General features: G+C 37.3%; 1 protein-coding gene across 1 annotated transcript in view; it reads left to right on the top strand.

Moving 5' to 3' along the window:
- The window catches only part of OTOG (otogelin), a 90,713-nt gene that overhangs the window by 48,326 nt on the left and 27,409 nt on the right, over positions 1-14,978 (top strand). Inside the window, exons 30-35 of the mRNA XM_053945502.1 lie at positions 115-271; positions 1,256-1,282; positions 3,995-4,162; positions 6,196-6,474; positions 13,786-13,903; positions 14,582-14,661. Of these exons, the coding sequence (XP_053801477.1) occupies positions 115-271; positions 1,256-1,282; positions 3,995-4,162; positions 6,196-6,474; positions 13,786-13,903; positions 14,582-14,661 (829 nt within the window). The remainder of the gene's footprint in view (positions 1-114; positions 272-1,255; positions 1,283-3,994; positions 4,163-6,195; positions 6,475-13,785; positions 13,904-14,581; positions 14,662-14,978) is intronic.

Raw genomic sequence — 14,978 nt, 5'->3', positions numbered from 1 at the left:
TTAATACCTCCAAGTTGGATGTCTTGCCTTTTGGAAGAGCCATAGCTTTGTGTCGAGGTGTTGGTTGGCAGTTCCTATAGGAGTGTTTTTGATAAGCAATATTTTCATTTCCAGATTGACGTCACCTGGTTTTACTCCAACTGCTTGACAGACACTTGTGGTTGTAACCAAGGTGGTGACTGTGAGTGTTTCTGTACAAGTGTCTCAGCTTATGCACATCAGTGCTGTCAGCACGGAGTTGCTGTGGACTGGAGGTCTCCCAGAGTGTGTCGTAAGTTTGTTTAACCAGCCCTGCCAAGGGCTGCCACTGCCCTGCATTCATGGTAGCCAGACCTGAAAAATCAGTCACACCTCCTGACCTGGGGTGATAAATTAAATCTAAGCCTCACTGGTGCCTCTCACTCCAATTTCATTCTGGTTTAGCTGGATTATGTGCTTTTTCTGTGTTTGTGAGTGATACTTTTAATCCCTTTGTCCTACAATGTGAAAGAAGTAGTCATGGGAAATCTATATTAGGATACAGCATGCATCCCTCAAACCTAAGATGCACAGTTAACAGCTCAAGTGATTTCCATCTTCAGGAGAAGTTAACTTCTTAATAAGATCTAGTAAACATACATGCCTTATTAGAGCCCCCAGAGCAAATATGAAATACAAAGGTCTTCTGAAGAAAAACAAATAAGTTTTTAAGCTGGGCGTAGTAATTACCTTAGGATTCCTCTCCAACAATTCTTAGAACTTACAAAAAAAATGTGAGGTCTTTTTCTCTAGCACCTAGCGGAAATGCCTAACAGGAGGCTGTCATTTCCCCAGAGATGGGATAAAAGAAGGGGAGATGCAAATAATGGAATGAAACAAGCATTTTTCTAACTTTGCAGTTGTACAGAGAGAGTGTGCAGCTTGCTCAGGGTCGCACAGCAAACTGGCCTCAGAGTGAGTCGATTACTCTTAACTTTTGAGGGAAAAGGTAAGTTAATATGAGACTCAGTCATAGCCACTAGAGGTCACAAAAAGACAGCTGTAGGTATGTAAGCTTAGTATTTCCTGCTGAGAAGCAATGCTTTCTTTAAGCTTGCATAGTTTAAATTAGGATTTTATCTAAAGTACAGTAAATATTTGGCAATAACTTTTTAATAAATGTTTGTGTATGAACGAATTCAGCCAAGCATTTGGCTCACATCTTAATCGTAAAGGGGAATAGAAAACCTATTTATCTATAGAATGCCTGTAACTGCTTTTTTTTTTTCTCTTTTAGCTTATGATTGTGAATATTTCAACAAAGGTAAGTCCTAAAGGAAGTGACAAAATATCAGTAGAATCTTGGGGTTTTTTAATGTAAGTCTTAGAATCTTTTTTAAAAAGAATTGTGTTAATGAAAACATTTGTGAGTGTTATATTGTTTAACTAGCCAAGATTGTTTTGCTGCTTTATTTTGCTTTTTCAAAGGCTTTTAACTTCATAATTCCTGGACCTCTCCCAAGAACATGTGTCTAACTAATTTTCTTTGCAGTGATGGACGATGATTAAACAATTAAATCATTAAGTAATTAATAGAATATCAACTGAAAAGTGCTAGTGGCACTGCTTGATTAAGGTGCAGTGCAGATCAAAGCTGAGCAAACCCCAGTGGGTTGTTAAATCACTCACAGGCACTTGTGCAGCCTCCAGAGGGAGGCAGCTGTTAAGCTATGACAACTTTTTTTTTTCCCCAGAGGGGAATAACACTCCTTTTAGGTCTGTCTGACCTAGCCTCCAGTTCCTGAGCAGCCAGCATTGCTGCTGCATTAGAGTGGCTCTCAGCGAGGGGTGCAAACCTTGGGGAAGGTGCTGGACTGTACCTTGAACTTGGCACGGGTGCTGTAGTGCTGTGTTAGCCCTGGAATCCATATTCAGACTATTTCCAAATCATTCTGCCTGTGTCTGCACAGCCAGATGTGGCACACAAGGCAGCCTGGTGTGAGGAAGGGTCAGAGCTCCTGCTATTGATGCTGTAACTCTTTCTCAAGCTCATGTAGAAGCCTGTCTATCCACATGGCATGGAGTATTTTGGTCTTCTGATCGATATTGCAGCAGCTCACTTGTGGAAAGGTCTCAGAAAGGGGCCAAGTTAAATTAGGACAGACTTATGCACTGTGCCAGGCCCAAAAAATATGGCCAAGAAATGTGCCTTTTCTCATACACTGACTCCTGAAAAGATTTTTAGTGGAGTCAAATCACTAATGAACGGGAATTTTATCTAAATCTCCATTTAAGAGTTTCAATAAATTTAAATAAAGGGTAGTTGAATGTAAGAGGTGATTGAAGGTTTTAAGTTTTCTTTTTGGTTGGTTTGTTTTGTAAAAGAAATACAGTCTGATAATAGACAATCTTAGTGCAGGTGGACTGAAAGTGCAGTGCCTCTAGCATCTGTGGTGATAGTGGAGCTAGATGATAACACATACTTTTAAGGTGTGCAATTACCTTTATTTGTTACTGAATTTTCACTGACAGAAATTAGTGGAAATAGTGGAGATTTGTGCATGTGACCAGCCTTGAAATAAATGTGGTTATTGTATACTTCTTTCTTTGAATTTTTGTACTCTTTGCTAATCCAGCTCATTGGTATTCAACATATGATGTTTCAGAGCTGTCAGTGGGCAAAAAAAAAAAAAAAATCATCTCCATGCTGAATATTTTCTTGTCTACATAACTTATAGTAGGATAACCCAGAATTACTTAGTTTTGGAGACAGGAAGGTTAAAAAGTTGTCTTAGATCAGAAAGAGGTATTCACTTTGTGATTAATCCAGAGTGAAATAGTTCCAGTCCTACTAGAAGCAGAAGCCTTTTGTCTTTGGTCAAGGGAAATCCTCAGCTGGTGTCTGTGGTCTCTCAACTTTTGGATGGGCCTGAGATCGGGTACTTAAACATATAAGGATATTTCCAGAGCAGTGGATGTTTTAAGTAGTAATTTAAAACATGTTTTTTCAACTCCCTGCACTGAAGGTTAAGAGATATTTTTGTACATGTTTAGGTGGGCATGGACCTGTATCCCAACTGGCTACCTTTTCATGCCATTAGAATTTAAAGCTCTACTTGTAATGCATCATCCTTAGGATTTCAAAACTCTTAATGAATTTTAGGGTTTTGGAGAAGCAGAATATGAAGGCAAGCTACAAATTGCAATCCAAACTTTTAAACTGTTGGAAGAGGTTTTAAGAGTCAATGCTATTAGCTTCCCAGCTGATAGCTGCAGTTATCTCATATGTATGCTTGCCATGTCCTGGCATGTGGGTAAAATGGTAATGAGGTGAACAGCTCAGGTGAGGCATAAAATGCCTAATTTTAACAGGGAACGTAACAAAAATAGTTTCAAATATTTAAAAATGAACTCAAAACTATTTTTCTGCAGTAAAGTTTGATCTAAATGAGAAGGTGTGGCATTTTAAGGTTTACAAAATAAATTTGCCTATTTTTGGCTTTTTTTACTTATATGACCATTCTTTGCTTATGATGCTGATTTCTTCCTGTCTTACTTCACAGTGGTTATGTTTGTATCTTCACTGTTCATGGAATTTTTTGATGCTTGTTGACAACAAACTTTTATTCTCTATGCCTCATGCTTTGGACGTAATAAAATAGGTTTTAAAAAGTAGTAAGACATGTATAGTCAGTTCAACCATACAAATAAATAGTTTAGAAGGATCCTAAATTAAATAACCAAGGTGTCAGCTAACTTCAATGAAGTGATTATGAAACCAAAGCATATGAGAGGGACAAAAAGGAGAAGCTGATCATGAATCTTGAAAATTGAAAGTAGGTATTCTTGATAGTTTTTAGAACACATATTTTCTAAAAAATGTTTGTTTTGGTTTTCTTTCAAATCTAGTGCATGACACCTACATCTATTTCCAGAGTGGTGAGATGTGGTTTTCTTCACGTGCTATGCCCTAATGCTCAGAGGTCAAGCATTTGTGACACTTGACATGAAAAATAATTGCTTTTTTTCTCCACAGCTCTGGGAAAAGGCCCATACAAACTGGTCAGCTATTTGGATGGAAAATTTGTAATAGCAGCAAAATTGGTGGATGGCATTGTTTTCTCCATGAAGGAAGATGATATTGCTCCTGGGCATGTAGTGAGCTTTATGCTGACTTCAGGACTTTATAAACCCAAAGCACATGGTAAAGTCATAAAAACCTAGCATCTTAAGTAAGAGCAAATTCTGCCCTTGTCTTTAAGAATAGACCTGAGTGCAAAAAAAAAAAAAAAAATTCCTTGCTTTATCAGTCAGTTGAATATGCACTTCAATGTCTTCCAAAATTTTCTTTGGTGGGTTTAAATTGTAGCTTTGTAAGCAGTTGAAAAGCAGCTTGCCTCCCCACACCCCAGCCTTCAGAAACAACAAACTGGTATTGCAGCCCAGTAATCTGTGTGTTGCTGCCTTTACCTCTCCACTGGTGGAAGTGGAAAAGAATGGGAGGCAAATGTTGCAAGTGCTCCCCACTTCCCTTGCTCTGCCACCACTGCTCATTGTCTTCCCCCCCACACACAGATGCCCTTTGGCACTGACTGAGCTTTGTAAGGGTGAGTGCTACAAATCTGTCTCCTTTGGGTCCCAACTTAAGTTTCCCCTCAAGGAAACTTCCTTCTTCATCAGAAGAAAGATGTGTTGCACACCTTCAGACAAGTGCAGAAATCCTACAAGAGTATATCCAGCATTTGTGACATTAATTAAATGCTGAAGTTGTCTGCATACACAGCTTTAATGCCCACAGAGCACTTGGATATCAATGGTTTTACTCACCAGAGTCCCCTGATGAGCTCTTTGGACAGCCTGAAGGTGGTTTTGTGTCACTTAAAAAATTTTAAGTCTTTGATTACTAATACTCCTGTCTGGAGAGCTGACACATGAGCTCAGGTAACAGAATAGCTGGGAATGGATTTCTTTTATTAGTCATAGTTTTGAGGTACATTGTACATTGTGTTCAATTTATGTTTTGAGGTACTTGTACATTGTGTTCAATTTATGTTTGGAAAGGGAAGGTCAGTTCTATTGTTCTGTTCCCCTATAAAAATCTCTTGCTCAGAATTTAACCTGCCAAATAGAATTTGTTGCCTTATGGTCCAGTTTGAGCAAATGGCATTTCATCATTTGGTCATGAGGAATTTGTACAATCGATATGTATTATTATAGGCCATTCATGACTCTTTGGTACCTCAGCAAAGTGCATGTCTTACCAGTTTCAGGCATTCCTGGATAATGGAGAGTTTGGGGCATTAATGCACTGATTGGCTATACAGCAGGTGTTAAAAATCACAATGACTGTCCTTTGTTACTTATCAAAGAGCTACTTGCTGCAGACAATTCATAAAAAGGCATTCATTAGTACTGCTAGGTTTTCCAGATTATCTGAAGCTTTTATGCACAGAAAACAAGGTGGTCTTCCAGAAGTGTTATGCCAGAATGTGATAATATATCCTTTTAATAGAGATCATTTGTTTTCTAAGTTTTTTTTAAAGAAATGCTACCCAATCCTGGAGGGTTAGTTGATTTTACAGTAGATTAATGGCTGTTTTCAAAAGACTAGCAGAGTTTACAGCAAAACAGAATGAAGTAATTCTGTGAACAACAGATGACTCTAACAGGCTGAAGATCTGATGCCCTGCAATTGGCTGCTTGAAATCTGCAGGGTAAGGTATCATGAGGGAACATTTGCCAAAAAAAAAAAGACTTTGCTGTAACGTTCTTAGAGGGTGAGCTACAGAGCTGAATGCAAAATACAGTTTTTTAATTTATTTTTAATGAAAGGCTGAGCTTTTAAGCTATCAATTCCTGATGGTAAATGTTACTTTTAAACCTAGTTAGATGGAGTTACAGTAATGGCTTAGTAAAGACTGTAAATTAAGTTCTGCTTGACTGCAGGCTGTATTCCTTTACCCTGGTGTGGGCAAATGTCTCAATCTCTTTGTCTTCCTGTTGCAATCTGTAGAGTATTTAGAAAACTTAATAATCATCACAATCTAGCACTCTGCAATCCATACATAGTGTATTTTCTTACAAGATTCAGGCTGTTTCCACTGGTAAGGCCAAAGCAAATTTTCATTCCTCATGCTACTAGAGTCAGTAGTGGTACATCAGAATGAACTTGTTTTATTATGCATGTATCAGCAAATAAATATGTTCTGTGTGCTCTCCTCTGTTTTGTTTTTTCAGATTCCAGCCTGATTTCATTTGAAACAGCTGAGAGACCAAATTATTTTCTCCAGCTGGTCTCCAATAATACTCTTGTCATTTCTAAATGGAAAAAATCGGAAGATTTTCACAACAGATCTACGTTTGTCATTCACAAGAATACGTGGCTGTCGGGATACAGTTCCTTTGAGTCATTTGCCAAACCAGGATTCTTCATCCACATTTCAGCCTCTTCAGTTGAGCTTTTGAAGTACCATCATTCGGAGGAGTTCAGACTGTCAACCCTTTTTAAACTTGTAGGTAGGTAATTATGTTATGAATGTTATGAACAGCAGTTTTCTCCCTGTGCAAATCCAGGCTAAATGGTGTTGTTATTTTCAGAGGTGATGAGATTGCTTACCTCTCCCCTATATTACTGGGAGCTGTGGGAATTCTGGGACATCTGGGCTCAAAATATTTTTTTCCCTGAGCAATATAGTGAAGATGAGATTCTGTTTTCTTGTGAAAAGCCATTAAATAGCTAAACACACTTTTTTTTTTTTTTTTTAATTTGCCAAACGGATTTGGAAATACATATCCTAGTGTACAGTTTCTGGGCAATACTTGCTGTGGAGGTAGTAAGAAAATTCTTTAGGAGTAGAACATCCATACTCATAAAAAATGGATTCACAAAGGGAATATAAAAGAACAGTCTGTAAAATTTAAGGTGTGTGGACAATGTTTTCTCTTTGCCTGCTTCCAAGAGCGAGATTTCTGTACAGTGAATTCTCATTGCTAACACTGTAGCCTCCTCAGGAACAATGCCATCCAGTGCTAAGGACATGGCCTGTAGGTTACATGTTTCAAACCTCATTTTCTCCTGAAAAACACCTTGACTTTTATCCACTACCCACTCAGAGATGCTGTGTCTGTTGGGATGTTAACCACTAGTGTTTCAGCCATTATCTAGTTGCAGGTATTCACCCCTTCTTGGGGATCCATATGTTCATTTCCCTAATGTTTCTTGAACAGATACAGCTTTTGAATACAAGACAGACTGCTGTGAGGGTATTTCTACCTACCTGTGAGATTCCCATTCCAATAACAGCTCCATTCCACTGAGACCAGAAATTAAGATATTCACTCTGAGGATTCTTTCATAGGAGCTGGCTGCTTTTTTTTTTTTTTTTTTTTTTTTTTTTTTTTTTAGGTCAGTAAGGAAAAAAAAAAGAAGAATTAGAGTTTTTACATATTCTTGAACAGGTGGAACCATGCACTGAAATGAAGGTGGCCTTGGAGGTCAGGAAAAACATACAATAACTTATATTGGCGTATAAAATAAAGCAAAGCAGATTGTTAATGTAACTATTCTTTGCTTTAGCTTTTACTTGCCTTAACACATTAGATACATCAAAAATATTCATTTATGAAATTCAGTGACAACAATTATTTGCTGAAACCAAGTGCAGTATATATAATTCCAAAATCACTGCAAGTGATTATGTTCTAAAACTTTTTATTGTACAGTAGTTTTAAATGCATTATTTATTTATTTAGCAGAAGTATTTTAATAAGCGTTCCTAGAAATACCATGTTTTAAAATCAGTTGTTCATTCTCTGAAATGGAAATGTATTTCACAAGCAAAGAAAGAAAATTAAATATTGTATCAAATAAAGCATGGCCTGGCCATGTTTTACAAGTGACCATGTTGAATTGTGGCACAGACAAACCTGAAGCAACCTCTGATTTCTGTGACAGAAGAGGCCAACTGTGTGTCTTGTGGAGCTTCTTGTTATCAAAACACTGAATTAAAACGTTAATGGTGTCATTGTGAATCTGCCGATGTTTTGCAGTACATTACGCTGACAGCCTAATGCAGCTGTTGACTGGCACAATTCAACTTGAGAAAAATGACAGATTTTGTCATTGCCAAATGCCTGTTGCCTCTTGACAAATGCTTGTAATCACAGAGCTGTTGAGGTTTTTGAGCAGCAGAATTAGAGAGCTAATGCTATTATCAGGATGTTCGTACAGCATTTCAAGCAAGGAACTTTTTTGGGACATAACAAAAATATCTCCTTAGTCTTTTATCTTTGAGGGAGGAATGAAAAAAGTTAAAGCATGTTCCAATTCTCTGTGGTCGTCCATTAACACAGAATGGTATGTCTTTTCAAGTGTGAAGTCTTTACCCTTCAGTCATTATACTGAAAAATCCCATTTATGCCAATGGAAAACTAAAACCATTTACCTCAGCATGTGGGATCAGATCAAATGATCAAGAAGTATTTCATTAATCACTACATCCGAGGGCTTGGGTTTCAGAGTTTTATGAGCAGAGGAGCATAGGGCTCCAATCTTTCTCCAGTGTACTTTCACAAGGGCCAGCCTGCTGATGTAGGGTAATTGCATGGTCTAAAAATACAGCAGCACTTGTTTAAGTTAATGGAAAAGTTACACCAGCTCCAGAGAGCGCAGGCAAAAGCGTATTGGGTTTCCTGCTGACTGTTGTAAATGCTTTGCATATTAGATCAGAAACTCTTGAACTGGGAGCAGCTATTCCTGCGGAATCAGAGGATAAATATCAGGAGCAGAATAATAGGCCCAGTAAATCCCCTTGGCCAGAAAGCTCCTCATGAGACTTCTTCGTGCTCTGTGACGCACATTCAAAAGGAAGAATTTTAAGTGACCTGATCACCACAGCAGTAGACTCATATCTGTTTAAAGTCAGCTGATGAGTCACTTTTTCCAGTTTCATGGCAATAAATATTGTCAGATTGGGATACACCAAGGCTGGGAAGTTTGCCATAAGAAGTCACTTCAGCTTTAAAATTGGTTCATTTTTATTATGCTTTGCTTTTTCTGCTGTCCTGTTCCCACAAACATTTGAGGAAATTGAGTAGAAAACTGAATTTTGATATGTGGTGTGTACTTATTTGCAAGAAAATGCATTTTTGCATTCTGTTCAGGAATTTTTTTGCTGGCAAGTGAATTGGTATGCATTCAGTCAAAAGAAAGAATACCCTTGCTCCTACCAGAGGGACAAGCACAAAGGTGTCATGTAAGAGCCATCAATTCCCATTTGAGATTGCTGGGAAATCAGTGTTTGTAGGAAATTTATGACCTTTTTATGGGTATAGCTGTTGCTTTCTTACCCTTTTTAAAAATATGTTCAAACTAGTTACCTTTTATCATTCATAGAATTGTCACCCATGTCTGTTATGAAAATGTGATTTGCCCTATATAAATTCTGCAAGAAAGTATTTAATAATGCTAGTTATGTACTGTAATAGCTAACTTGCTGTAAATAAAAGGCCTGTTTTAGAGAGAATTTTCAGCTAAAATTAAAATATCAAGATGCACTAAGTATAGGCACACTGCACAGAGACATTTTTCAATGTTTAAGTTTGATACAGAGCCCTTTTAATCTCGGCATTTTAATTAACTCAATCACATTTAGAAACATGGTGCAAAACTGAAAATTAAATTCACTTTAATGAAAAAGTTTTTTACAAAACCATCTTTTTACCTTAAGTCAGTTTTACACATGATACTACCAACTACTTTAGCATCAATTTACTATTTTCCATTTCCATCAGTAGAATTAATTTTCTGGAGTGTCCTTATTGACTCATAACGAGTTGCTGTTGAGTTTAATTTGAGCTTGTGTGCTTTATTGGCCCAAAAGTTCATGATGTGGGCCCTGGGGCTGGAAAATGCTGAGCAACTGCTGCTCTACCTGCAAATCCCATGTGTGCCACTGAACATATCTGCCTGGTAGCTCCTGCAGTCAGACTGAGGTTACTGTACAGTAACATCTTCCCTTTTTCTACTGCAAACAGAAACATTTGACCTACCATTTTTGGCTGAGTAAATAGGAGGAGATTAAAGAATTGCATTAACATTGTAATAGTAAACTGAACCATACATAGATGAGAGGTAGGTAATTGCACTTTGCTTCCAGTGATGTTTTGGCTGGGCACAAAGTTTAATTTTTCCAGTGATGTTTGCTTACATTTCTCATTGCAGAAACTTAGAAGTCATGAGCAGGGTTTGTTACTCGTTTGTGTGTGTTAAGTGGGTAGGATTTCATGTTTCTAAACTTGTAACTGAGGAGACAGGCAATCTAAGTTACCAAGCAGAGTTTTGCCTCCATTATAAATAGAACTAATTCTGAAGCAATTTTTATGCCTACTAGATTTTTTAAAATTTTGCATTAAATAGCAAAAAAGAAAAAAAGCATCAGGTAAGAAGGAAAATCCAAATGCTTGATTTTTAAAATAATTTTTAGACCTTTTTTTTTAAATACCTCTTATTAACGCTGGAACATTTCAAATTTTAGGGTTTATTTTTAAGTAAATAGCCTTTTTTTGATCATAACTTGGAATTATTCATATTACAGAGATTCTAACATTGGCAAATTTTGTCCCTGTGATGTAAAAGTCAGCATAGAAAATTAAGGTCAGGTGGACTTATGAACAGTAAGAATTGTCAACTCAGGAAAAGAAGTGGCCAAGTTACTAAGAAAGGTGGCTGTGGCTCAGCAGAACCTCGTGGTCTGTCAGTGATAAAATAGTAAAAATATTCATTAAATGGTAGCAACTGCTGTTGTTGTCCCAGTTTTATTTTTGAAAGCCATGAAGAAGAAAACAATAAATTACAGGGAAGAAAATGCTTCTCTGATGTTCAAGAAGGTGTGAAAGCAATGGAGTTGGGAAATATCTTTTAATCTATTGCCTTTGGCCATGTTCATACGTGTACTCCCACAAGGGGTTTCTGCATATTGATGTGCTCAGCTCCTCAGTTGGGTAAGAGAACTGTGGGTTCACTTGGCACATCACCCAGCTGGAGCCACTGTCACCCAGGGCATCAGTCACCATTTTGGGAAGGATTTGCTGTGTCACCAAACAGGAGACAAATGCTGGTAGACTTGACAAGGAGACATATGGCTATCTCCAAATGTCATGACAAATCCTTTTGAGGAGCATGGGCCTGCTACGAGAAGCTTGATTCATTGTCTGTAAACTGCGAATCATTGTTCTGTGGTGAGGGAGCTCTGATGTTTCTCAGGCTGCAGTAAGCTCGTGTTACTGGTTACTGGAGAGGGAATTTAAGTATTAAAAACATGGGAAGCATGTGGTGGAGGTGGCTGAACAGAACAAGTGACCTCAGCCACTCCTCATGTGGCTTCCCCTCAAGGCCCTTCCACCATCTTCATTGCTCCTTTGGGCACTCTCTAACAGCTGAATGTCCTTTTTTTATATTGTGGTGACCAAAACTGCACAAAGGGCTTGAGGTGAGGCTGCACCAGTGCAGAGCAAGTGTTTTTGTGTTGTTTTTTTTGTTTTGTCTTGTTTTACAGTGGCTTGATCCTTGGGATGCTCAGACATTCCAGAAGTTAGGTTGACAATAGTGAAAACTCTAAATATGATGTATTATTGAACTGATATTTTGTCACTAGATGACACAAGGAAAAACTACGCATCACAGCTTTGGCCACAATGAAGAGACTAATTTATTTTCTCTGACTCCAATTTTTTATAGTTCTCAAAAGGTGCCAGTGGATTGGAGGGTGAATGTGGCACCTCTCCAAGGACACTGGACAAACTACCTGTACATCAAATTTCTCCACCTCTATGAAAGAATGCAAAACAATAGGTTGTTTACAGAAAGTTGTGTGGGAAAGTTCTCTACAAGAATGTAAACTCAGAAGGCTTTAGAAAACTCTTGATAATCAGGGCGACAATATTTTCTTAATACTCTAAAGAATTTTCCCACAATTCATAAAAAAGCACAGATATATGGGTTTGCAGAGACATCCTGAAAACTTCCTGAGAAAAAGGAAAATTCATACAAATACTCAACTCCTGCTGTGGTGATTTTTAATGTAGTTTGCACACTAAAAACACTGGTGCAGCAATCCCTTGACTGGAAAATTATGTCCATTGGTTCTACAGCTTTTTAAAAGCAATTTTTAATGACCAGGTTCACAAATTCTTCTATTGTCCATAGTTGTTTTTGTAGAAGTAGAGACAAAATTTGTGAACAAGCATGACTTCATTCTTGACTGAAAGCAGCATTTATGAAACACTCAACAAATGCTATGCATTTATGTGGAGATTCACCCTAAATCCTACCAAGGCATGCAACACCACCAAACTCTGTGAGCTTAGTCTCTAGGAAATCTTGAGGAAAATGGGCCTATCATTTCATAAAAGTCAAGGTTCATTTGGGGAATGGGAGATGTTATGCTAATCCCAGCACTTGGAAGTGTAAATTCATGGCCACCATTCTGCTAAATTGAGAAACTGTCATTCTTCATCAGGTTGCAGTCTGTCTTCTGCAAGCTTGGAATTTTATTGTGTTTGAACCGTACTCTGTGGTTAATGGTGAGTTCTGTGGCCAGAGTTAAAAATTATGGATTTGTCTCCATACCAAATCTGGGGTAGACTAATGAATAAGATTTCCTACATTCACCTTGGATTTATTTACTGTTATCACTACTTTTGGTGATTGCCCATGCCAACGGGTCTCTCATATGTTTTGTCTTTCTGCCATATATCTTCTTTTTGTCATTAAACCTTTTATTTCTGCTATGTATTTTCTCTTGTCCTTAAACCTTACCATTCAACAAGTTCATGCATACAAGACCTCATGCATCAGTCACCAAAATGTATGGTAAAAATTCCCTTCCTCCATTAGATTTATATAACTTATACTGGTGTCACTGGAAGGGGTCACAGAAGAATTCAGTCACATGTACTTAACTTCTTATGAGAAACCTACTAAATGCATATTTTACTGTCATAAGAATTGTGTTATTAAAAGCAGTGACAAATTACATTCCTGGATAAAAGGAGATGTAGAAGGGGTAACACTAGATGGCAACATACACACCCTTTTGTCTGAGTTTGATTTCTATTTTTAAGATAATTATTTGTATTTTAAGAGAAGACATTAATAGTTAATAATGACAGAAATAATTAAAGTGCAGATTCCCTAAATTGCAGGAATAAAAATTTCTCAGTATCTTCATAGAAAACCTGTCTTCAAGAAGATATAAAAGAGCTACTCTTTGTATCTCAGTCTAGCAGAGATCAGAAAAACTTAAAAAATGCTTTGAAAAAAAAAAACCAAAAATGGAAATTCTTTCTAAGTAATTAGCATTTTCTTTCTGGTGTTTAATGTAAGCATTGCTTAAGAGCAGTTACTCTTTGTAGGCTCTGAACAACATTGCTCTGAGCTCAGTTTAGAGGGGATTCATATATGATGATGGTTGTCTTCTGCAGGCATGATTGTACTGGAAATGTCACTGCCCTGCCCTGACTGCTGCTAGAAGGGCTGGGTTGGGCTGTCATAGTGCAGGGACTGAAATCCAGATATATCATGTAAATCTTGCAGGTGTTGGAAGATCCACTGGGCTAATCCAACGTTGTGCAGGAAACTGTTCTGCGTGGAGGTGCGGGATGGCTGGGGTGCATTTGAATTTGTGTTTCTATTATGTGACTTGAAAGTCCTTCAATAAACACTGTGTGTGTAGATGCTACAGCAGATGGTAAGGCATGCCTCTTAGTGATATGTATCTGTGAGTGCTTAAAGAAATATAAGAATAACAGATCTTTGCTGTTTTTCAGATATTAAATTTAAGCTTCTGTCCCGTTCTACATGTGAATGGCGTTATGATGCCTGCACAAGCCCTTGCTTCAAGACATGCAGGGACCCTTTGGGAAAAAACTGTCAGACAGTACCAAAGTAAGTGTCTGTATTTTTATGGAAAAGTGTGTAATTTAGGCAAGACACTTAAGCAGGATAATAGTAATACGAGGGCCCAATGTACACTTAACATATCAGGACTGTGTTCTTGGGTAAGGAAGTAAGTGAAAGAGGAAAGAAGTGGAATAAAACCTGCTGCTATAGCCACATAAACATGGCATTTCAGCCTTTAGTGCGCTGTCAGGTTCTGGAATGACTGCTATATTTGTAACTTTCATTTTGGGAGTATTACAAAGTATCAATGAAGAGATGTTATCACAACTTTGTTTCAAACAGTTGTGCCCTTGCTTTTCCATTATGTCATTGCATCAGCTATATCTGGCCTTACTTTTTCCTGCAAAGTGGAATTTGTGCTAAATCTGGTAAAACTGACACTCAGATTTTGACATGTAAAAATATTGGGTATTTTTTATAGCAATAGTATTCACTCTTGAACCTGTGACTGTTCATTTCAAAAGCTGAGTGTTACCGAGTTTATGCTTTCCCTTAGATCTGAGTGGGAGTGGAAGTCATGGTAATGACATTTTGAAGGAGTACACTGAGGTGAACCAGACTGTCTGCTTAAACATACTTTATATATAGACTCTTTTCCTGAAATTGAATGCTTGGTCCAGAAGATACTATTTGACTAGTTAATACTAATTATTTTTCTTTTAGAGTGGAAGGATGCATCCCTGCCTGTCCTCTCAACATGTTGCTGGATGAAATAACTCAAAGATGCGTGTATTTTGAAGACTGTATGTTTGAAAACTTATATATATCCTATATTAGACTTAGCTTAATAATTAATTATCTCTTTAGTCATAATTTCAAATATCAGTGCCTACATTTGTGTAACTATGACCTTAGTTATGTGAACCTTGAGCTTACTAAACATGCATTTTAGTTAAAATAATTTAATCCCTAAAAAATATGAGTCAAATTTTAAACTGAGAAAGATGTTCTTTCTTCATAAAACATTTCAGTAACACTAGATGTCAAGCAAATGATTTAATTAATTTTTAATTAATTTAATTATTTTTTTAATTTGTCTATGAGTTTTAGAAGTTTAAAG

This window comes from Vidua chalybeata, chromosome 6, assembly GCF_026979565.1.
Source record: "Vidua chalybeata isolate OUT-0048 chromosome 6, bVidCha1 merged haplotype, whole genome shotgun sequence".
NCBI classification, from domain to species: Eukaryota; Metazoa; Chordata; class Aves; order Passeriformes; family Viduidae; genus Vidua; species Vidua chalybeata.
The sequence above is the reverse complement of the archived record's forward strand: the minus strand, read 5'-3'. Positions and strand labels throughout refer to the sequence as shown.